The sequence below is a fragment of the Lytechinus variegatus genome, chromosome 5, assembly GCF_018143015.1.
Source record: "Lytechinus variegatus isolate NC3 chromosome 5, Lvar_3.0, whole genome shotgun sequence".
Lineage (NCBI taxonomy): Eukaryota > Metazoa > Echinodermata > Echinoidea > Temnopleuroida > Toxopneustidae > Lytechinus > Lytechinus variegatus.
Window position 1 is genome coordinate 9441802 of NC_054744.1, and position 26438 is coordinate 9468239.

Below are 26438 nucleotides of genomic sequence, written 5' to 3' on the forward strand. Positions count from 1 at the left end.
GTCATATAATTTTGTGTGTATGATACTAGCATAGATCCTATCATAGACCTACAGTAGACCTACTGTAGCAATTGTATTAATTTTGAGGTCAGAAGGTCAAAGGTGAAGTTGCCATCTTCCACTTTTCTTGCTTGACCAATAGCTCCATTTTCCGTGTTACAGATGGGCGTATTATGTGCCCGCCTTAGCAACACTCTTGTTTTTTTTCATAAAAGGTGTACAATACAGAGAATAGCGTAGCTAGCTGCCTGTAAGGCCCTGTATGTCATGAAATACAATTGAATAATAATTAAATTGAAATGATTGAACTGATTAAAATGAAATAATTAAATTCTAATTGTTTGATGATTTATGATGACTGAAAATATATTTCTTTTCATAGAAGTGTGTCTCTAATGATATATTGAATTTTGCCATGAAACTAATTCCAATTTTCCGAGTAAATGATATTTCATAGAGTAATGGAAGTTTCTGCTAAATGATTACAATCCTTTCTTATTTTTTGTTTCTAGGTTACTCGACAATTCCTGGAACACTTAAACAGAGTGAGAGCACAATACAACGTACCACCGGTGTCGTGGAGCACAGCTGTTCGCTTCCTTATGGCAAGGAAATTTGATGTGAAAAGGGCTCTCGAACTGTTCAGAAATCATGGGGTAAGATTGATTGATTTAATTTAAATGTTTTTTTTTTCAAATTTAATCCATGCTATTCAAATAAAGGTTTTGATAAAAAGAATAGTTTTTCAAATCCTTATTTGTGAATGATGTCAGAAGAATATATTCTCTTACCACAGTTAAGATTTTTTACACCTTATTGTAGACCGCAAAAACGGCAGTGTTGATTTAATGCCAGCCCGGTATCTTTATCTGGAACTTACCAGAGAAGTGTTGAAACAACACCAGTTTAGAATCAAACCGATATTGTTTTAACACTGATTGGTGTTGCTTTCATGCCTATTAGGTGTTATCCTAACGCCAAACTGGTTTTGTTTCAAACCTCTGGTGTGTCAAAATAGATAGCAGGCTGGTCTTAAATTAACACTGGTGATTTTGCAGTGTTGTGAATGCTGTCCTCGAGAGTTCATTTTTATTTAATATCTTAACACTTTTAAGACAGACACATTCATAGTATATACATGTAACGGTTGAATTTATCTTTATTTGCCATAAAAAAATATGAAGTTATTTACAACACATCAAAAACAGGTTTGATAAAGATGGCAAATTCACGTCAATGATATAATAATTATACCAAAACCTATTGGAAAAGTTGACAGCAAAATTTGGGGGAATCAACAAAACTAACACTTTAATATGTTAACATTATTATATCATTGTGAAACAATATGAATTGATCATGAATTGCACATTTGCCTATTTGGTACATGTATGGTAGAATTGTATCTCTGCCAAGTACACAGACCAGCAAATGCTAGACACCTTTCTCACTAAGTACCTAAAACAAGTTTAGTAGAAACTAGTGTAACACGAAGTGAGGACACAACAGTTCTTCGGGAAGCGACCTTCGCACATTTTGAACGTGATACTCCATACGACAGGTGTAGAATGCCTACGCTGCGGTTTCGAATTTTGTGCGAAACGTGTCATCCAACTGAGAGTGTTTCCATGGCAACAAGATCACTTTACTTGAAGTGATTTTGAAAATAGCTTTCGTGTGATCAATTGGGAACGCGAGCAAAGCGATCTTCAAAACTGAATTCCTGAATCGGTTTCCAGTAAACTAGTTTTAGAAAGCGTAATGAGAATGGCCTCCTATATGCTTTTCACACTGCACTTTTTTCCTTCACCCCGGGAAATTGGTGGGGCTATGGGGGGGGGTCTTAGCCCCACCAATTTCCCGGGGTGAAGGAAAAAAAGTGGGGGGTCTTAGTCCCACCAATTTCCCAGGGTTAAGCTTAGGCCACTTCTTTTTCACACTACGTTTTAGCAAAGTGGGCTAGCACGGTAAATAGTACGGTACTATCTGGCCCTGCAAAAAAGCAGGGTTAGCAGAGATGCCAACCCTCCCGATTTCACCGGGAGGCTCCCGAAAATTCATCCCAACTCCCGCCCTTACGATTACCATCCTTATCCTCCCGAAATTAAGATTTTTTTTTTTGCATTGATCAAATTGGATTGGAAGTACATGTATCGTCTGCTAACTTAAGCATGTATTAACTCCATTACGTTCGCTGCTACTAAATTCTGTGTGAAAGGTAGACAAATAAGGAGCAGCGAAAAGCTGGTGCATGTGATATGCCCAACAGGAATCCACTGTGCACCAGGCCGGTAGGCCCGGCTAGCTTTGCGAGGCGTGTGCGCTCGCGGCCGCTGGATTTGTCGTGTCATGCGGTGGAATATCGGTGTGTGATTTCGGCGTATTGATGGGTTGATATTGACACGAAATGGTGGAAAATCAACAAAAGAAGACCAAGAAATGGTCTCAGAAGTATAAAACTGAATACAGTCTCCAGTACCTGTGTGTTCGGAAGTCGGAAAGAGGAATTTACCATGCATTTTGCGCAATTTGCAGCGTGGACATTTCAGTTGAGCAGGGAGGTCGTGATGATAATTTGGAAGCACTTTAACGTTAGGGAGCAAACGGCATCTAGGCCTACGGACATTGCAAAGACAAGATCTTCGAGCTCCACTAGTACCCTGTTGTCTTTATTTCACCAAGCAAGGGACCAGCGCTGAGCTTTTCTTTACTGGATTTATAGTGGAACATAACCTGCCTATAGCCGATAGTGATAATTCTTCCTTATTAATTATTATTGTTGAACAGGTACTTCTTTTGACTTTTGTCCCCTCATTTTTTTTACATGTAAAAATGCATATTTGATATTTTTTATGTTAAAAAAGTGGGAACAATGTTTATTTCAAAACATGTGAAATGCTCCAAAATAAGGGTCAGATTGCACCAAAGAGCATGTAGAAACCCAGAGCTGGACCCCGGCCGCAAGGGTCGAGCGCTACGCGCTCGAGATGTGCGCTATGCGCACATAATTTGGTGGCGGTTGCAAATCCTCCCTAATTCTGATTTCCAAAAGTTGGCATCTCTGGGTTAGCCGGCTTATTGTGGTGCTAGCACCACAATTGCGGTGCTACGAGATGCAGTGTGAAAACGAAACAGGGCGAAGGAAAGTGGGGCTAAGCATTAGCCAATCACAGAAGTCAAATTGCACAATGCTAAAATCATCACTATTCATAAGCTGAGGGATAGTCCGGGGTTAAGGCATTAACCCCGGCTTAGCAGATAGTATGGGGTTAAGTAAGACAGTGTGAATCAAAAAAAGATAGTATGGGGTTAAGGATAGTTTGGGGTTAAAGGAAACCAAAAACCCAAGAAGAGAAGTAATCGTATTGGAAAAAGTAAAATGAGAGGAACAATTTTTAAAAATGTTCATCAAAATCGGTTAAGAAATAAGCAAGTTATGGGAATTTGAAAACTCTTGTTGTACTTTCTATGGGCATCCTCAAATTGGCAAACGTGCTTCAAAATGGCTGATTTTGTGGACAACTCTCCATTTGTTTTGTACACAAATTTTCAGATTTTCCTCATCTTTCAAATTGCATCTTGCCTCCTTCTGAGCGCAACATTTGTCATGGGAAAATATAATCCACACCATATATATCAAGGTGAGGAGGAGATAATGTGAAATAAAAATAAAGGGGAAAATCTGAAAATATGTGTACAAAACAATTGGAGAGTTGTCCACAAAATGAGCCATTTTGCCAATTTGAGGATCCACATAGTAAGTACAACAAGACTTTTTAATCGTCCATAACTTATTTCATAACCGATTTTGATGAAACTTTTTTTAAATTGTTCCTCTCATTTAACTCTTTCCAATAAGATTGCTTCTCTTCATGGGTTTTGGTTTCCTCTAAGGAAATGCAGTGTAAAAAGCATACTAGTGACAGGGATGAGTTGGCCCGAGATTGGCAGGCATTGTGTGATAGGCTGCGATGCTCAGTTTAATCATGAAAAATAATGTTCTGGGGGAAGAGAATCAAAGAGAGCAATTCCGAGTCTCACAATGCACATGTACATTGCCCGTATGTTTTTGTTATATGATTGATTATTAATTCAGTGTTTAAGGATGTTAATCAAGATTAATTAAGCAAAAAAAAAGAGAGGATACTAATGAAAAAAAAAAGAGGTACAATCCATCTCCGTGAGAGTCGTTAATTATCTGTTAAGAATTATAAAAAAAAAGCTTGTCAAGGTTAATTGTAATTGTACATTTTAGTGGTTATTTCATCAAAATTTTTAATTGTCATCTTCTACTAAAAACATGTGCAGCGCATTCGATTTATATGGAATGTTTATGAAATTTCAGTCTTTTTCAGTATGTTTTACCCATTCCACTCCTATTTTACACCAATACATATAAAGCTAATAATGGAATTCGCTACTTCTCCTTTAAACACTAAATCGTTTTTCCTTGATTATTTCAATATTTATCCAATGACATGCATGATGGTGTGTAATGAATTAGCCCCATTTTTCAGTACTGGTGGTTTGTGTGGGTGACATCATGTACATATACATGTAGGTGTTTTCCATTTGTTCCATTTCTGCCACAGTAATTGATTTCAGACGTTTGTCAGAAAATCATGCCTTCTGCTTTTTTAATTTTTGTGAAAGACAGTGCATCAACACATGGTAATACTAAATATGCAGAAAGAAAATTGCCCTTTGAAAAAAAAAAAATGGCAAGGCCTATTGTGTAACCAGGAAGCAGTTTGTCATATATGCTGTGTAATGGTTTAAAGTTCTATGAATTTCTATTTTCTCAGAATTTTGAAAATAATTGTACATGCAGTGGCAGCAATCAGTAATGTTATGAGAAAAAATAGTCACCATCACCATGTTAGGATGGATCAATATCTTGGTCATTTACATAGATGTAGGCCTAAACCTTCAATTTTGTGAAATCCTATACTTATAGCAAGGCACCACACTGAATATTTCACCAATTTCATATTTTCGGTGGCCTGCAAAGCAAATTTAGTAGCCCAAACACGAGTCTAACACAATAGAAAACATTAAAATTTATCAAAACTATGGTTGCCCAACAGGGCCACCAATTATTGGCATTTAGAGAAGTTTGGTGGCCCAACTCTCATTTTTGGTTGCCTCGGGCCACTGCTAATGTCAAGCACTGCGTATAGCTGAAAAATGAGCACACTGAAGATCGCTATTTGTATAGCGCATATATCCACCTTGTTAGGTGCTCAAGTCGCTCCTTTATTATCCCAGCAAAGCTAGTCTTAAAGGTCAAGTCCACCTCAGAAAAATGTTGATTTGAATCAATAGAGAAAAATCAGACAAGCACAATGCTGAAAATTTCATCAAAATCGGATGTAAAAAAAGAAAGTTATGACATTTCAAAGTTTCGCTTATTTTCAACAAAATAGTTATATGAACGAGCCAGTTACATTCAAATGAGAGAGTCGATGATGTCACTCACTCACTATTTCTTTTGTTTTTTATTGTTTGAATTATACAATATTTCAATTTTTACGAATTTGACGATTAGGACCTCCTTGCCTGAAGCACAAAATGTTAACGTAATGGAATTCCACGTGTTCAGGGAGGAATGAAACTTTATTTCACATGACAATGACGAGAAAATCAAAATATTTCATATTTCATATAATAAAATACAAAAGAAATAGTGAGTGAGTGATGTCATCAACTCTCTCATTTGGATGAATCTGGCTTGTTCATATAATTATTTTGTTGAAAATAAGCGAAACTTTAAAATTGCATAACTTTCTTATTTTACATCCGATTTTAATGAAATTTTCAGTGTTATGCTTGTTGAATTCTTCTTTTTTTATTCAAATCAAATTTTTGTTGGGGTGGACTTGTCCTTTAATGATCCCATTGCTCACAGCTTTTTTAGGAATTACTTCCTGCCAGTACCTATAGTAATACCTCATCTGGATTGGGTACAGTACTTTTTGAATCACTGGAGTAAATTATGCCATGGCTGGGATTTGAGCCCATCATCACCCTCTGTGACAAATTTCAGAGACTACTCCACTGGGCTATAATGCTCTATGAGATACTATTCTCTCATCCTATGATTATACCATGGCTGGGATTGGAACCCACAACCCTCTGTGACAAAGTTTGGAGACTAATCCTCTGGGCCATAACGCTCAATCAGACAATATTCTCTCATCCTGCGATGCATTTTGCCATACCTTCACAAGGTTGCCAACCGTTCAGTTTTTATAAATGGAATGGTCCAGTTTTTAAAGTCTTTATTTCCCTAAAAGATGGAACTTTCCGATTTGGGGATTTTGGGAAATTTGGCTTTTCATACTCGCATGGGTCCGTATACATTATTTTGCGCAAGATGCGTGCAACTCGCGCTGAGTCGTAACTATTGAGCGCCGCTCTGGGATATGTTTGCAGCGTATGATAATGACCGCGCATGTAGCATTGCACAACATGTATGTATATCCTGCCATACGCTATAAAAGTCAGCTTCATGGACAGCGCCATTTTGGCAGTAGGGGACTGCTGCTGTGCGAACCAGCTTTCGTTTGTGTGTCTTTTATCCGGCATTATGCATAGTCCTATACTATTAAGCATTGGTATAAAGATAACCAAATCTTTGCAAAAGTTTTGATGAGATAGCGGTGGATGTTTTTTTCGTTGGTGTTATTCAACTATCGATATTCATTTTCATAGTCTTGGAATTCCAGTGCTATTATAATTTTGATCACAATTTCAGTCCAAACTCAGGTCACTTTTTTTGTTTACCCTTGTTGTTTGTGGAGTCCCATGTATAGCGATACGCGTAGTGAATGGAATGTTGTGTTCCCCGTTAATGCCGCATGTGTGTGTAGCATAGCTACATAGCGAATGCATCGAGTTGCATATCGGTCACTGCAGGCCTGGGTCACTGGATATTTCATGGAGTTGGTTCGGGAAGTCTGAATTTTTTGCCCGAAGAATTCTGTGAAAAAAAATGAACCATGAACTTGTGGAAAAACTGTTCAATGAGCACAGACGTTCAGTCTTCAGATAGAATTATGAGGAACTATTTCCCTGTTGAATAAATTTCTGTGTTTGTGTATGACCGAGTATAAGATCTAGATCTATGTGGATTTAGGTGCATTTGTCTATTATTGTAAACATACCCAGGTACAGTAATTCTTTAGGCTAAATTTTCTCTCAAGGTGTACACCAGATTGCTTTGCTCCCCGCAATAATCTGTTCAGTTTTCGGCGCAATAATCTGTTCACTTTTCTGCATTTCAACTGTTGGCAACTCTGCCTTCAGTGTGGATTTTCCCTTTTAAATATTCCATCTGTGGCAGGTGGAATAGGTGTGAGAAACGACTCTCTTTCTGGTCAAGTTTGTGCTATTCAATAGCTATTGGGCTCAGTCAAGGCATCAACGTCCCTTCTGAAATTCCCAGAAATGCAGGATATTCAATCAACTATATGTACATGTACATACATCAAATGTTTATGAGTCTGTGGATATATCTCCTTTGCATGGAGATAAAACATGTTCCTGAGGGGAATTATAATCATGGACCATTAGTAAATTGATTCTAATTTTGGACACACTGTATTAAAGGAGAATGAAACCATTAAAACAAGATAGCTTGTGTGAAAACAGAAAAATCAAAGAAACAAATCAACAAAAGTTTGAGAAAAATCAGACAAATAATGAGAAAGTTATGAGCATTTGAATATTGCGATCGCTAATGCTATGGAGATAGCAAATTGGCAATGCGACAAATATGTGTGATGTCACTTGTGAACAACTCTCCCCATTACTTTAATATATATTTCACTTGAATTGCCTCTTTTATCACATCTATCCATAAATAAATCATGTTTTTTTTACATGAGGGCATGTAATACATATTTTTAAGAATACATTATGGATACATATTTTGTATCATAAGAAAAAGCAAAAAGAGACATTTTGAGGGTATTCTGTAGTCCACCAAAGGGAAAGTTGTTCATCAGTGACATCACACATCCTTGTCGCATTGCCAATTGTGAGGATCTCCATAGTATTAGTGATTGCAATATTCAAATGCTCATAACTTTCTCAACATTTGTCCGATTTTTCTCAAACTTTCTTTATTGTTATTCTTTGATTTTTCTGTTTCTACACAAGCCTATTTGTTCCAAAGGTTTCATTCCCCTTTAATGACCAATCAGTATTTTAGTGAATGTGTTTATAGGCCTACATGTAACACAGTTGCATAGTGCATACTACATGTAACAGTAATTACAAAAGTCATCTGTCTGTGTTGTCATACACAAATGATGTACACCCCTCAAGTAATATATAGAAAGAATGGAAACCTTGTTTATATTTCTTCATCCGCTCTTTTTCTTGTGTCATTATAAAATTATAATATGTAGTATTAACAGATGAGAAATACCCTTGACACACCTCTTTGACTGCAGTTCATCTTGATTAAAATAAAATCTATTTACATTTTACATCATAAGCTGTCAAACATGTACATGTATGGTAGGCTTTATTATGTCATTTCCTTTGAAGGTTCATCCATCAATTATCATTTTGTTTCCTTTTTTTCCTCCCTGCGTCACTCTTCTGTCTTGCATTGCCAATTTGCCTGACTACATGTACGTTGGCCCCGTCCAGAAGGTTTATGCTAAGGATTTCTCGGAATGCCCGTGTTTAACCAGGACAAGCAGGCATGTTTCACCTTGCTCGGGTTAAATTAGGGTTGAACTTGAATTGGATATTACTGCGAAGGCAAAGCAGTAGTCTAGAGTTTTCATTCTGAATCGCTGGCTAGCGATCACAAATTAAAGAGATGAAATGTGATTAGAAAGAGAAGAATGTGATTAGAAAGAAAGATATTTTATTAGATTTAGAGAAAAAAATGTACTGATAACAGATATTTTCAGTAAAGTTTATTGTGTGCTTTCTGTGTATAATCTAAATATGCTTTTTGCATGTACAGTGTAATTTGGCAACCAGACAACATGTAGAATAAGAAGGCCTTCTATGTAGTTTCAATAAAAAAAATCAATATTGAAAAGAAAATATCAGTTTGATCTTGTTTACTCTCATAAACTGCTAATGGACTACTCAGAGATTCAGGTGGTTTATTTCCGATTCGTCTATTGCAAATTGAGTTGCCAACTCGTCTGCTATCATTTGGTCTACCATCAGTTGGTCCACTCACCACATGGTCTACTTTCGTTTCGTCTAATAACCAGTTGGTCCAATAGCCATTCAGTCCATATACCATTTCGTCTAATTAGACTAAGTGTTGGATTGTGCAAAATGAATGAAAATGAAATGGATATTAGACCAACTGGTTATTAGACGAAATAGTCAGGCGAAATGGTGATTAGACAAAGTGATGTTTGGACCAAATGGTTAATGGACCAAGTGGTCATTAGACGAAATGTTGATGGACGGTATGGCATTAGACTAAATGAAATTAGACCATGTGGTGAGCGGATGAGTTGGCAGTAGACGAATTGGCAATTAACCATTCATGTCACATGGTGTTACTTACATGTACCATTAATGTGCATTTCTAGAGTGTGGTGATACATAATCATTCCCAGATGAAAAAGCACCGAGGAAGGGATGAATGATCATAAATTCAAAATCCTTTCCTGTTTACTGTGAAGATGGTCTGTGAAATAACTATCGAGCCATAACTCCGGGAGAGCTCAAATTTTGCTGGAATGCTCATTAAATGGCTCAGTTTTTATTCTTCCTAGTACATCTTCTTGGTAGTGATTAAACAGGAATTTCAAATTTTGTGTATTCCTAGAGGAGAGAGAATTCTTATGTGTGTACAGTACTGTACGTCTGTCAAGGGGATGTCACAACTGAACGTTTTAGCCAGGGTAGAGGAAAGACCCTGTTCTCATTACACTTTCTAAAACTAGTTTACTGGCAACCAGTTCAGGAAACTTGTTCGGAAGATTGCTCTGCTAGCGTTCCCATTTGATCACCCAAAAGCGGTTTTCAAGATCACTTCACATGAAGCAATCTTGTTGCTATGAGAATGCTCTCAGTGGGGGTGACGCGTTTTGCGTGAAATTCGAAACCGCAGTGTAGACATTCTACACACAGTGTGTGGAGTAGCGTGCTCAAAATGCGTGAAGATCGCTTCCCTAAGAACGGTTGTGTCCTCACGTTAAAACCAGTTTAACAAAGGAAAGTGATCTTGAAAACTACATCACGACATGGTTTTCCAAACTGTCTCAGAATACTAATTTACAGGAAGCGATCTTCCAAACCAGATCATAAAACCACCTTGCGATCTACATACATGTAGTAGTGCTACCCAACTGAGAGCGTCCCCATAGCAACAAGATCGCTTTATGTCTGAAAACCACTTTCGGGTGATCAAGTTGGAATGCTAGCAAAGCGATTTTCCAAAGTGGTTCCCTGAACCAATTTCCAGTTAACTAGTTTTAGAAAGTAAAATGAGAACGGTGTCTCAGTCCCCGTTCTCATTACCGCCCTAATACAAATGTAGTTTAATGGAAATGAGAACTGTCAGAGCAGTCTTTGAAGCGATTTTTTAAACTGGTTCAGAAAACCACCTCGCGATGTAGTTTTCAAGATCGCTTAGCCTCATTAGCGCAAGTGAGGAAGCGATCTCCGTACATTTTGTGCATAGAATGCCTACGCTGTGGTTTCAAATTTTGCACGAAGCTGATAGCGTACCCATAGCAACAAGATTGCTTTCCGTGTAGCGGCTGTGAAGTGGTTTTGAAAATCACTTTTTTTTTGGGGGGGGGGGTGATCAAATGGGAGTGCTAGCAAAGCGATCTTCCAAACTGGTTGCCTGAACCGGTTTCCACTAGTTTTGAGAATTGTGATGAGAAGAGTGTCTTTCTGAATATCCCATGATGGCAGAGAGCTGCTTGGGGGGGGGCTATGAGCTTCATGTTATTGTTAAAGTTAAAACATCAAATTGATAATTCAGTTTAGAACTATCGTGCGAGCCAGCTAACTTTAATGGAACACCTAGCGATATCAAATCAGTTCAACTGGAATATCTCTCTTGGAATTTCCTGTTATGATTTCTTCCTACATTGTAATTTGGGTCAATGTAATCTGTATAGAAATACAAAGTGGTAGAAAATCACATGATGAATTTTGGTAGGTGTACTTCATTTCGGTGAAAAACCGTGGGTGATTTTTAGGTAGAAGGAAATGGATTAGGTATTTACTGTAAACAAAAAAAGGTGTCAATATCGATGTACTGTGTGGCAAGCCATGCTCTCCTTGAATTTCAGAATGTTAGACAGTTCTACATACCTTTACATTTGTAATGTGCGCAGTATACATTCACATGTATGTACAAATTCAAATTCAAATTCAAAATTTATTGATTATATTTATAATCACAAACAAGTTGGATTGTTGGATTGTACATGTAATTTCCATAAATGTCTCAAAAGACAGGTCAGGCCTCCACACACCTGGGGGGCGTTTCATCAACATTTTCGTCCGACAAGTTGTCAGATCTGACATCTTTCCTTGATTCTGATTGGCTGAGAAGCACTGTTACTATGGTAACTGTCGGATAAAACAGGACTTGTTGGATAAAACGTCCGACAAGTCCTTTCATGAAATGCTCTCCAGAAGACTGGTCCACGATCCGATTTTGGAACAAGTAGCTATTTGCTTACATCCTGAAAATGTGATTGAAAAGTAATGTTCAAGTTAACTGTAAGAATACTAATATAACAATTTTGGATGATTACAAGCATTCATTTTGGAGTATTAAAAGGCCAAATTAGTTTCAAACTTGAGCAAATCGTACGATTGCTATGACATCATTCCGACTAAATATTCATTTTGCTTTTGTTCTAATATGGATGGTAGCATAATCACAAATTTGAACAAAAGTATTTTAAAGATGATTTAGAACTTTAAACAGGAAGATGTTCAATGTCTGAAATCAATTTTTTTTGCTGCGTTATATTAAAGAATCTGGTCGCAGACCAATCGTTAGGTGTGCGGAGGCCTTTATGAATTATGCATTAAAATAAAATTTCCAGGGACTTCTTATCACAACTTACCATTGGAGTAAATGGGGATTCTCCAGGGCTCTTTTGACCATTTTGGGGGCGAAATCCCCCTAAGCCCCTGTTTGATTTTTCACCGATATGAATATAGATCTAGATGTATACATTGTAGTTTTTTATTTTGGTCTGCTTCCCAGAAAGATATTTCAGGTAAAATTTCAAAGTACATTTTCTAAAATATTCTCATTTCCACACCATAACATTATTACATGTAGGTCAAAGACAATTCATAAATTGAGGAAATTTGATTCAACTTTGGCATTTTGTTCTTCCCCCTGTCACCTCTCTCAATTAAATCAAGATCAAATAAAAACAAGGTTAAACTTCAAACTGACTTTTTTTATTTGTTATGAAAATAAAATATGAAAATTGAATACTAGATCTATTTAAATCTACCATTGCATACTTCGACTTGTACTGAAATCAATCACATCATGTGCCTCTTTTAATTTTGCAGGTAGTCCTTTAATACAACATAATAGAAAATACATAATATAATTCAAGATGGTAGTTTGACATTGTACAGATAGACCTGTATTGTAGTGGAAAGAGAATTAATATGATGGATTGATTCTTACAGAATATTTTTCATCAGCATCTGGAAGACGGCTCTTAATGACTTAATGGTCACAATACAATGAATTCTTGGTATTCTGTAACGAACTGAGATCTGATATTTTCTAACCTCTTTCCAGGCCTCAATCAATTACCAGTCCTCTGTCTCCTGTGGTCTTACTTAAAAGCTCCCTTCACACTTTAAATAATTTCAATCTTTATGTTGGTGGTTTTATTTGAATTTTTTTCAATGAAACATTGAAAATGATCCCTAAAATTGAAGGATAAGTTCGGAAGTACAAGCTTGCAAATCCCATTTTGCATATGACATTGTGACACTAGCTTGTGTATTGAAATGCACAATTTTTAAAAATTGCTTGTTTTGGTCTACACAATATTTAGCAGTCTGAAAGGTGCTTTTCGTAGAAGCATATCGGCCAAATTGATTTTTCCATTATGCACGTGATGTACATGCAAAAAAAATCATTTTGTTTATTTTATTTCGGTAGGATGCAATGCATTTGTATTTGGAAAGAACTAGTAACCAGTACTTGTGTCTGTACATATGAAGACTTACATTTCATTTTGTCTTTTCATTGTGTGTAAAATTTCTGTCAAAGTTTTTACTAACTAGTGCAAAAATGTATTGAAGAAGTTAGGAGTTTCAGTGTACAAAAAGTGAAAATATTGTCATCATTATCAAGATAATTGTCCCTATCATCACCACCACCACCACCATCATCTTCTGCGATACCATAATCATCAGAATCCTTCTCCTCTTTATATTCTCGTCCTATAACAACTACCACCATTACCATCATACTCCTCCTCCTCATCGTTACTATGCATCTTCCTCCTTTCACCAGTACCACCTTCTCCACCACACTGCCTTTCATCATCATTGTTATCATCATTGTCATGATCATTATCATCATCATCATCATCATCATCATTCTCATCATCATCATCATCATTTTTATCATCATTATCATCATCATCATCATCATCATCTTCATCCTCATTCATCATTATTATCATACTCATCATCATCATTTTTATCATCTTTATCATCATCATCTTTATCATCATCATCATCCTCACCATCATCATTATTGCCATCATCATCCTCACCATCATCATCATCGTCATCTTCATCATCATCACCATCTTCATCCTCATTCACCATCATTATCATACTCATATCATCATCATTTTTATCATCATTGTCATCATCATCATCGCCATCGTCACCATTATTACTGTTGCCGTCATCTTAATTTTGGCATTTGAAAAATATTATAAATTCATGAAATACTACTATCCATCTTATGACTCACAGCATGCAAACACAAATCCCTCTTGAGAGCTGTCACTCTCCTTTAACCCCCCCCCCCCTTCCTTTTATCGGACAGACTCACTATAGACTGTTGGGACCACTTCTTCATTATGTCACGTTGAATTAGCACTGGAATGAGACACAGTCTGTATGGGCGGTGCACTGCCATTTGATACTACGATCGAAGCTGTAATTTCCCCCATTCACATGCAGAGCTAGCGAGGTGCATTCAGTATGCCTGAGTTTATCATGGACCCGCTACAGTATGAAGTGGTACATGTAGACCCATGTTATGCTTTTACGTACTCGTATGTGCTTTATAATGCTTCAAACTTGCTCAAAATACCATTTTTCCAAGATGTCAGTCAATAGTTTTTACATTTTGATGTCATTCATAGGTTTGTGTTTTCGCAGTACCAAGCGATTATTTCATGACAAATTCTTATAAATAAAGGTTTAATGGTCACAATTTTGTCATTGATCTACATACATCTACATTTGGTACATTAATGTAAACTTACATGTATCTTTGTAAAATCATGAAATCTTTTCTAAAAACCAAGAATTCTGATGATCACTTACACAAAAATGCATAGTGTATAATATATTCCTTGGAAAAATATCTGACATTTGATGGTATTCTGTTCTTGTTTTGCTTATTTCTTTTTAGCAAGTACACACTTTCTTTCAGAGCCATTTGGCACATATTTTTTATTCGTGCAACACTTGGGTGGTAATTTTATTGGATTCTGTTTTTGAGATCGTTATAACATGACTGGCATTTATCTTTCAAAAATCATAAGCTTGTAATATGACTCATACATGTATGAAGCTAGAATATTTAGAAGCAAGGATCCATGGATAATCTGATACTTTAATTTGCAAAAAGGATTATTTCTTCATTGGATGCATCATTCTATTTCTTTATCAGAGAGAACATCCAACTGTCCCTTTTTGCAGTATTTTTTTTACTGGTACTGTTTAATAAGGTTTCGTGAAAAATACCTGTTTCCAAAGATCACATCGTCAGTTGAGAGCCAGAAGGGTGTTATTAGAGCTGAAAGATGTTCTATTGAGAACCAGGAGGGGGCTAAGCCTATTTGCTGTACCAAATCAGTGGTAATAGCGCCAACAGAACATCTTAATTTGCAATAGCACCCTTCTGGTTCTCAGCTGACGATAATGTAGGTCTTTTCGCACGAGAATCTTGAATCATCATTGTAATGACGATTGCAATTCGTCTGTAGAATCATCGTACCATTCACATGTTCACTAAAAAACTGTGATTTGAATTTGAATTCCTGAGCGAAGGCGGTATTGTGTCCTTGGTGACTTGTCAATCAGAGCACTGCATCGCAGATGCGAATTACAGTGAGTGCATGACAATTGTATTATCAGCGGAAGTGCTTGAAAGGTCACGTAAGCTCCGCCCCCCCCAAAAAAGATGTTTTGGAGGTCAAGCCTTTCAGATGTAAAATTTGTACCGTAATTTGAGTGAAACTTAACTGGAATTCACCTTCGGAGTAGAACTGAATTCGTGATTGTGATACGCGTTCGATAAGCGTTCGTGATTCTAGTTTGGTTTTCTCACGTGCCAAAAATTTGTCATCATTCAAATTAAGATTTTGATACAGAGTGAAAGGGCGGGTGTGTGCTCATGTTTTTTTTATCTCAGAAAGGTGTTGGAATACAGCATTTCTCGTCCACCATATGCCTTTTAGAAATCATCCTTCAGAGTAAACTGCAATTCATATTATATAAGATTGAAACATATTCCTGATTGGACGATGTATCTCTTGTTTTGCTTATTCCTTTCTTTTGTTCCACTTCCAGGATCTGTTTTTCATCGTAATATTAATGGTTGAATTTGAGATTGATAGTTGCTTTCTAGCTGCTTTTCATTATTTTACTTCAAAAATCAGATTATTCGAACAACACTTCCAAAAATGAAATACATCATTATTTTTTTTAATCTGTTTTTTTTAAAGAGGACTTATTATTATTTTTTACTCTATTAGGTAGAATTCTTCTTCCTCAAAGTACTCTAAATGAATTAAAAAATTATAAGAGATTGGGTTGTTTATAAATCAAAAGACAGATATTTACCTATTTTGGTTCCAAGAGATTGATACACAAATTAAAGTCTACTCCCTCAAAGTTGAATAATAGCCTAAAGAAAAAAGGTCTTTATATCAGACTGTGTATATTAAACAAAAAGACACATTTTTGCCCAAGTTGAATAGATTTTTTTTTTAGTTCCAAGAGAGCATTGCATGTAAAGACAGACCCTAATAAGCCTAGGATCACCTGTACTTCTGTTGCAATATAAATATATTTAATTTTTGGAGAAGTATGGGTGTGCTGTAATTTAAAACTAGAAGAGCAATTTATAAAGTATGTGTATTTCAATATACCAGAGTATTCCTTAAAACTTTGATAATGATTTTGGTGATTTTCTTCCCTATTTTTCCAAGCATGCATGTACAATAATCTACAATACAATGCAGCAACCAGCTGTTTCTCATTTATATGTGAATTTAAAAAAAAATATATATATATACAATCTTCAAATGTAAATAATATTCTATGTAAACTTTGCACAATTAGTCTTCGGACTACATGTACAGCATTGTATTCTGTTTTATATCTAATAAACCGAATTAAATTGAATTAAATTGAATTGAATTGAATAGATCTCCGGGATCAGTGGAGGAGGAAAAAGAAGATTGAACTTTATGTACTTTGAATTTTTAGATTGATACTTGAAAATTTATGATTCTCTATATTACAACCAGATATAGCTCTGATTTAATTGATATAACAATTATACGCAGTAATTCAATTTTTTTTTAATATTTCCTGATTTGACTCTAGGAATTGAGAGTTCGGGAAGGATTGTTAAACTTTAACCCCACCGAGGAACCAGTTAGCAGAGAGTTATTATCAGAAAAATTCACAGTCCTGGTAAGTTTTGTTTGATTAATAATGAAGCCATCAATGTTTGATTGGTGATCAGAAAAGAAATGACTTACGAAATAGGAAAGTGATGCTCTCAGAATGAACATCAGAGTCAGATCAGTTAATACATGTAGGTGGAGATAAAAAGGGATAAATATAGTGTTGGATCATGACAGTCATTTTTGCATTTTTAGCGAAGCAATTCCACTGGAACTTGATGCACCTATAAAAAAATGAATAAGAATATAATCTGGTTTAGATCTCAAAAATATCATTATTCGTATTTAAAATTTCTAATGATGTTGTTTTGTACATGTATTACATTGTTGTATTGAACGAAAAGCAATTAAGGAACAAGTGTAAAAAAAACAAGACATAGATTGTATACACTTTTGAAAGTAAATATATGTAAAGAAAGAAAGCCCGTTGGAATGGCCATCTTGCTGACTCAGGTAGGGCAGTTGAACAATATCAATATCAGTTTAACAATAACAATGTCAGTATACACTCTATGTAAAAGTGAAATATATTCATATTTTCCAACTTTAAATGATTTTTTTTATTATGGAGTGCAAGATTTCTAGACTTTCTTGCTAAAATGAATCTTCCGCTAAAGTTATTAAGACGATATCATCCCATTCGATGTAGATTACCATATTACAACTTAGCACCGCATGCCGAAATAGTACTAAGTTATACATAGTGCCATCTTGGTCCAAGTGGTTGACAATGTTGTTAAGTTTGAGGCTATAGAAAATGAATTGAAATTGAATTTTTAAAATCCTGCACTTAAAGGGATGGTCCAGGCTGAAAGTATTTATGGCTAAATAAATAGAGAAGAATTCACTGAGCAAAATTTCATCAAAATCGGATAACAAATAACAAAGTTATTGAATTCTAAAGTTTAGCAATATTTTGTGAAAACAGTTGTCATGAATATTCATTAGGTGGGCTGATGATGTCACATCTCCACCTGTTCTTTTGTATTTTATTAAATGAAATTAGGTTTATTCAATTTTTATCCTCCAAGAACTAGAAAAATTGGATTGACGACTGATTTAGTGCATTAGACATTTATTGCTGCAACTTATTTCATTATAAGGGAGACATGTTATTCACACAAGTATGAAACAATGAAAAAATTATGATTTTTATGTAATAACATAAGAAAACGGAAGGTGGGGATGTGACATCATCAGCCCACCTAATGAATATTCATGATGACTGTTTTCACAAAATATTGCTAAACTTATTTAAAAACTTCAATAACTTTATTATTTGTTATTATTATTTTGATGAAATTTTCGGCATTTTGCTCAGTGAATTCTTCTCTATGTATTAAGATGTAAGTATTTCATAGTTTGATATCATCCATCCATCAAAGGTTAGACATTGTAAAAAATTAAAATTTTGCGAGTTGTGAGCATGTGCCATGTTATATTGATTTTGTATTTTATTTTCCTAGAAATCATCAGTTTTTTTAGGAAGTTTGTTCTGCTTCTTAAATGCAGATCTTTATTCCCCCTCAATTTTATCCCATTAAAGGGGAAGTTAACCCTGAAAAAAGTTTGTTGTAAAAATAGCAGACAAAATAATTTAAAAATCTTGCAGAATGTTTGAGAAAAATCCATCAAAGAATTAAAAAGTTGTTAGAATTTTATGTATTTGATTTGTGATGTCATATGCAAGCATCATTCCTAATTTAAAATAGCGATTGGTAAGAAATTAATTGTCATTTTCTCAGAAAATTGAAAATGGTGTTTACTCTACCTTTTGTATATCAATTGACTAATCATTTCACACACAATCATGAAAAGAAAAAAAAAGTTATCAAGAACCATTAAATAAATGAAATTCATGCATTTTATATTACATAACATATGGGGCAGCTGCTTGTTTATGACCTCACAATCCAAAACTTGAAATTCTGATAACTTTCTCAATCTTTGACAGATTTTCCTCAAACTTTCACCAATATTTTTTTGTATTTTTGTTGTTGCTATTTTTACAACAAACTTTTCTTCAGAGTGAACTTCCCCTTTAAAGGCCCAGACTGGAACTAAAAGCAAAATGGAGCTATATTTATAATGCATAATGCAGAATACTCACCAGAAAAGCATTGACAATGCATGACCTTGTGTGAAATAGTGAATACAGAGCTTTCAATACATCTGATTTGTCAATTTTATTTTTTGTCCCATCTGGATCTCTACGATTACTGTATTAGGGTTATATTGTTCATTGATTGCGCATTATGATCTTTTCAGACATTTTAAAGTTTAATTTTGATTATAAGATGAAAATTAACTCTCAATTTTGCAATTATATATTGTATGAATATAAAATACATGTAACTGTAGTTTAAAGTGTTAGAAACTTTGCAAGCATTTTAAAAAGAATATATCATTTACTACTGAAGTAATTTTATATTGAGGCCTATCAAAAGTAAAGTTGGTTTTAAAAGTGAGCACATTTTTTTTTCTGTTGTAGTTAGGTACTACTTTAAAAATGTGGAAAACCCGATTGTAAGTACGTTGTAAAAACTTTCAAACACTCATGTCATGCTAGTTCAAACCTCTAAGCAGCACTTTTGAAAACATGATTAGAGTGATGTGATATTCATGTACATGTGCATGTGAGTCATTTACAATGTAGTATGTGTATGTACGGAGAGCAGCATGCAGTTGTTATGACAAAATTGGAGGCAACTCTCATATACTTCCTTGACGGCAGGAAAGCATTTATTGTAAAGACTGATGAGTCCCATTAATGAATATTACAACAGGGACTACTGTACACATTGAATGTAGGAGAACTTCAATAATAGATCATTATCAAAGTTCATACTCTTTTATTTTTTATTTTTGAAATCCGTGGAAAAAAAATCAACATAAAATGACATGCAGGGCCGTATTGTCATTAGCCTTCTGTTAGAATGTGTACCGGTAATTGATTATTCTTAGAATCCCTTTCTTTATTTCCAAGATGAGTTGGATCGTGCACAGAGAGCTGACGGAGCAGGGGAACGAATACATGGGGCTCAGGGCGCGATTTAGCCCCTGTAATGCTCTAAAGAGCCCTGGATATTCATAAAAGAGCCTCAGCAAATCCTCATTCATTGAATTTTTCAAGCTTATACAACGTGAGAGATTTATGAAAAGTATCTCCCCCTCCAAAAAAAAAAATGCCTGGGACTGAGACCTCCTGATGATGCAAGAAGGTGGATATCATGAACAACATCAAGAACTAAAATCAGGAAAAAATACCCAATCCTATCAAAATGGCTTCATGATTCATGAAAAAACAATATTCAAATTCAAATTTATTTCCACAATTAAAAATATACATATATACAAATCATTGACATTAAGAAATATATTACACATGGAGGGGTCAAAGAAAGCACAACTGCTTGTATAAATTGGCCCCAAAGTAAGAATAAATCATAACATAATGAAAAATAAGTCTAAGAGAAAGGAGGGGGGGTGTGAAAACAAATTACAATAAATGGAAAGCCGTGTTTAGAAGTGTTTTGTTTTGAAGACATGCACGTTTAAATTGATTTGAAGATTTTGATAATTTAACAAAATTAGGTAATGAGTTCCAAAAGAGTGGTCCAAAATAAAAAAAAACAGATCATCTAGTTAAAGCTATTATTATTATATTCAAATTCATATTCAAATTCATGCATGTACACATAGGCTTGTATTTTCGAGAGAGGTTGTACCATGGTACAAAACCTTGGTTTGTGCAGATTTCTTGTATTGTGGCGCCTCTCTTTTAGCTCACTGTGCCAAAAGCACATTTTAGATTTTTCATAGCGTATGTGACATAGCGTACAGTGTAATCCTGGACAAAAGCCTGTATAATCCATGTTTTTGTACCATGCTTGGCACAATTGAAACGTCTTTCAATAATAATAATAGACAGTTCTTGTATAGCGCATAAATAACACATTATAAATAACGTCTCTATGCGCTTCCAAAGGACTTGGATATTATTACCCTGGCTTTAGCCCCGCAGCCTTTTACAGCGCTGGGGCATTTCAAGGAATAAATTTCTGCCAGGTACCCATTCACCTCACCTGGGTTGAGTGCAGCACAATGTGGATGAATTTCTTGCTGAAGGAAACTACGCCATGGCTGGGATTTGAACCCACGACCCTCTGTTTCAAAGTCCGGAGACTAATCCACTGGGCCACAATGCTCCACATCAAATGTGGATATGGAATATAAAAGGATAAGACTTAACCAAAGATATTGAAATCATAGTTAAATTTTCTTATGAAAAAAATGTAAGAGGGTAACAAATAGTGATACTTTTGATGATTTCTTTAAAATTATTTCTGTGGTGATATTTACAAAGCTTTGATCTTATATCACCTTTCCCCAAAACATTGCTGTTATATCAACATCTTTAAGATTATGATTGTTTTCCGTACAACTCCTCCACATACATGTACATGTTCATATGTAGGACTATTTTCTTGACCTTTAAAGATGCCAATTGTTTGTTTTGTTACAGCCATTACGAGATGGTGCTGGCGCTGCCATTGCACTCTTTTCAGCTCGCTACCACACTCCCAACTCCACACCCACGCAGGCAGTACTTCAAGCTGCTGTTTTTCAACTTGACCAAGCCCTTAGCAGGTAAGGAACAACCTTAGGGCAATTAATGTGATAATAACATCCCAAATTTATCCATGGTGGAGGCCCCGTCTTACAAAGAGCTCTGATCGATCTGATCAACCACAACTGTGGAAAGCCAGGAACGTCATCTTCTTTAAAGGAAACCAAAATGCAAGGGGAGAATTATATCATCTGAAACAATGAAATGAGAGGAGCAATCTAAAACTTGCTCCATCAAAATCGGTTGCTTTGATATTTCATAATAGATTTTGATGAACTTGTTTTAAATTGTCAGCCAGGATTCAAACCGGGGACCTTCCCATTCATGACACAGGCGCTGTACCACTAAGCCACCATGCTGAGATAAACCTGGTGGGAGGGATTCTTTGTCATTAGGATATAGAGAATGAATGTGTACTCTGCTAGGTTTTTCTTTCGAATTACAGTAGATTGGTCCTTCATCAGGGTTGCAAGATGGTGCATGTAGAATCCATGTCATTTGTTGCCTTAGTGGTATGTCGCCCTCTTTTGTTCAGAGGGAGTAAATGTTAACATGGTTTCTTGACTGACATGTCTCTTAATGATAGTTTAAAGGGGAATCTTACCAAAATAAAAGTTGTTTTATAGGGGGGGGGGAACCCAGACAAGTAGAAAGGTGACAGTTTGTACAATATTGGGGAAAAATCAGAAAATTGGGAATGTCTAAAAAGTTGTAGAAATTGATAATCATACTTCAAATTGGCCACATTGGTATAGACTCGTGTATTAAAGTGGCACTTTAAAAAAAATCATAAAAAATAAGGAGGGGATTTGAGAGTTGAATGTTTACTACCAGTGGAGGGGATATATGTGTGACATTCCATTTCTGACCAGAAAAGGGTACCTTGACTGGCTCATTTAAAAAATAAATCGGCATTTATGAAGACTACATGTACACCTGACAGGATCAAATTCGTCACTTGAGAGAGTAAAATGGCCCTAATTCTTTCACCAGTAAAAAATAGTTCCATAGTAGTGATATATTTTTCCTATGTGGAAAAAGGAAGTTCAGCAGGTACCCTTCCTAGAATCAGTGTTAGATTGTCAGTCATATTCATACATTTTTTTCAATCAGCAATATCAAATAAAAAATTTGAGAATGGGCTGACTTGAATAAATATATTTTTTCTTGCCAGTTGTGAATAGGCCCTGTAACCTTGTGATGTAGAAAATGCACAGAATTTTTTTAATTCCATGGGTGAGGACTACTCTTCCATGTACCCCAATACTTAAAATGGAGATAATGCTCTTTCTTTTCAAAAGTTTTGCTTGAATACATTAGGATTTAAAAGTAAACAATAAGCTACCTTGATATTGATTACTGTGGAGAAAATCACAAATCCCTGATTTTTAAGGTGCTGGGGCTATGGGAAAGTTATCCTCATTATTTGTCATTATTTATTTACCCAGTTGCCAATTTGATATTTTGATAGTCTTATAGATCTCAATTTCAAAACAGCCATATTTCTTATTGCTTGTCCGATTTCTTTCAAACCTTTACCATTTTGTTTAAATTTTTTCTCTCACACATTTTATGACCAAGGTTGGGCTCTCCTTTAAACAAACAATAGAATCTGAAAATTTTGAGATTTTTTTTCAGTATAAGGGTTCAAGAAATTGCAGGACATGATCACATCCAAGGAAAAGAGAGCTATAAATAAGTAATAATGTTCCTCTAAAATTCTATTTAGGAATTAAATCTCATTTTCTTCCACTTCAATTAAACTTTATATTTTTTCATGAAATTTCTTACAATGAATAGTAGATTTTACTTTATGTACGTCAAATTCATGAAAGAATTCAACCACATGTTCTTTGTTGCACACTCTCTTCGATTGCTGATAAACTTTTAGAAATTACAACTCCATACATACCACTTAGCCCCAAATTTGTCAAATCATGATGTATAACGCATATCATATTGCAGGAAATAGTGCAGAATTCCAGGAAAACTGAGAGCCCTTATCAGGAGGAAAAAAACTTTAGTTGTGAATACACTGGTATAATAATTTTACTCGTAGTTCACCATTACAACGAATCATGTACTAAATTATTTTAGGTTGAATGTGTTTGTATTGTTAATACTGATTGAAGGCCTTAGATAAAGAGAATATCCAAAAGCCTGTAAATTATATTTATTCAGGCTCCAAGCCTTGACTTAATTGTTCGAAGAAAAAAAATGTTATACAATCTGTTCAGGAAATCAAACACTTTGATCATATGACTATGCCTATAAATGATAATTGAAATGGTTTATTCAGAAAACTTCATCGCAGCCGAAGGCTGAATTGCGAAATTCTGTACAAGGTAAAATACAAAATATATACAATAACAATTGCTATAACAAAATGACATGTAAAAGTAATAAAATAAATGTTACATGTCGAAAATTAAGAAAGGAGAAGAGAACAATAATTTTACACATGGGATAACAGTAATCTTGGATAGTTGTAACCACAGTATGATTCTGTGGGGATAATAATGATGATGATAATACATGTAAATAATTTATGGCAAAATTGCAAATTGCCTCTAAAGTGGTAGGGAGAAAACACATAGGAGACTGGAAAGAAAGAAAATATATTGAATAATGAATATAACACATTAAACAAGTATTCCACGGTTATGGACTTATCATACATGTTGCCTCGTGGAATGCTCTGCTGGTCCAACCCTGCTGTATTTGTAAGTAACAGTCCCTCACTTATGGATCGTTATAGGTCACACATTCATGATAGGTGGTTTTAAACCGCCTCGATCACAAGAATCCCCGTTAAATTATAGGAACTTTTTTAGGCTAAAAAATACCTGTTAATTATTCCTGCATTCACACCGCCCCGAAACACATCCTTCGGGATAAGTTCCCGAAATTACGAGCATGCGCAGCGTGGTCTGATGTGCAGGCAAGGCGCAAGATTCAAAATCACTAGCCCAGCAGCCACCCATGCCGCCTCGCCCAACGACACGCTGGGCTAAAAGTTCCCGTAATTTGCTTTCACATTGCCAAAATACCTGCGACCTTGGAAAAATCCCCACGAAAGTTCTCGTAATTTCGCCAAGTACCTACTATTTACGCGTAGTTTGCTTTCACATTACCAAAATACCTGGTATTTTCTGATCGGGGTAAATTTCCCGATCAGAGAATACCTGGAACTGGCGAACTTCGAGGCGGCCTGAAACCACCTACTGTTACCGAGACATATTTAGGGGCGTGGATTGTGGAATTGAAATTCAGAAAAGCCAACTTTTTGAAATGATTATTACAGAATGCCCATAAAAAGAAAATGTGATTTTTATTTTGGTGCTTCTGTGTGATTATCACTCCTTGTCACAAAAAAATGAACACTTATTTTTCTAGTTTAGTACAGTAACTCTTTGTAAAGGCTTTAAAAGGACAAGTCCATTTCAACAAAAAGTTGATTTGAATAAAAAGAGAATAATCCTACAAGCATCGTTCACTATGAAAGAAAGTCATGATATTTTGAATTTTCACTTTAATTTCACAAAACAGTAATTTTTCGAATCCTGGTCTGTACATGCAAATGATAGGACTGATGACTTCATCCACATACTATTTCATATTTGATATTTTATTATATGGAATATAAAGCGTTCTGATTTTCTCCTCTTTGGCCTGTGAATCACGTGTTATTCCATCCTCAACATGTGGAATTACCATTTAGTATTTTATTGTTCAGTCAAGTTGGTCCTTGTCAAATCTGTAAAAAATTGAACACAGGTATTACATGTATGTAATTCAAACATTAAAATAAGCGAAAATTTATAATGTCATAACTTTCCTATTTCATCCTATTCTGAAGAAATTTCATGCTTGTTAGATTTCTCTCTATTGATTAAAATCAACATTTTACTGGGTTAGACTTAAGAATGTTCCCATGATCAGCATTTGACCCTACCCTAGATTTGGGGTAATCTTGGTTGCAGTTCTACCCCCTCCCTACCAAGGTAAGTCACTAGATCACCCCCTACATCTCCTCTGGTTTTGGAGGGTACTTCACTTGTACTTCCAAATGAGAGGATTGGTTTAAAAGTGATAGAGGTTAAAATGGCAGTAAATATAACCTCTGCCATTTTTACTTCAGCAATTTTTACCTAGCCCCAACCTTGCCATTTTTTAGTAGTAGTAGTAGTATTTATTTTCCGTATAAAAATATTTACAATAAGCCATTTTTACCTCCGCCATTTTCACCTCTGCCATTATTACCTCTGCCATTTTTATATCTGCAATTATAACCTCTGCCATTTTTACCTGACACCAAATAGAAAGCTTTGAATGGCTTAAAATTTACACAGTTTCTTAGTCACATCTGCCTCATAAATTCTTGTCGTGCTAACCAGTCAGAGTCAAAGAAGACATTGAATTAGTTTGTATACTGCCCTCTTGTGATGTTTATTATATAGTATTTTGCTTCAGAGGTTTCTCATTACATGTCCATGCTCACAACTACATTGTGCCAGGGTTTCAGCACCTGTTGGTTTTCATGATATTTCGAGGTTTTCAAGAATTATTCTAGAAATTGAATATTTTTACAGATTTTTCAAGGATATTTAAGAATATTGATGGTAATGGAGTCCAAACTTGCCAAAATATTAAAATTCACATGATTCATACTAAATCAAATGTAGATCTAGGTACTGCGTATGCATTTTTTCTAACTTGCAAAATTACTATAGAAAGGCATAGTTTAAATTGTGTAGCGGCACTTAAAGGATTTAAAAGAGAAGTCCTTCCCTCTGAGAATAATTTCAGGAGAAATGATTAACTCCAAAAAAGTTTTAGTGTTCATTCCAGGATAATTCATTTTGAAAAAA

At 35.3% G+C, this 26438-nt stretch overlaps 1 protein-coding gene across 2 annotated transcripts in view; it reads left to right on the forward strand.

Annotated features, from left to right (window-relative positions):
• The first annotated feature begins 489 nt into the window (after nucleotides 1–489).
• Nucleotides 490–26438, forward strand: part of LOC121415222 (tyrosine-protein phosphatase non-receptor type 9-like) — a 65210-nt gene continuing 39261 nt past the window's right edge. The window contains exons 1-3 of one of the 2 annotated variants that reach the window (XM_041608393.1): nucleotides 490–656; nucleotides 16855–16944; nucleotides 21463–21587. In XM_041608393.1, coding sequence (XP_041464327.1) covers nucleotides 603–656; nucleotides 16855–16944; nucleotides 21463–21587 — 269 coding nt within the window. In that variant the 5' untranslated portion in view covers nucleotides 490–602. The remainder of the gene's footprint in view (nucleotides 657–16854; nucleotides 16945–21462; nucleotides 21588–26438) is intronic. The other variant, XM_041608394.1, reaches the window with a different exon arrangement.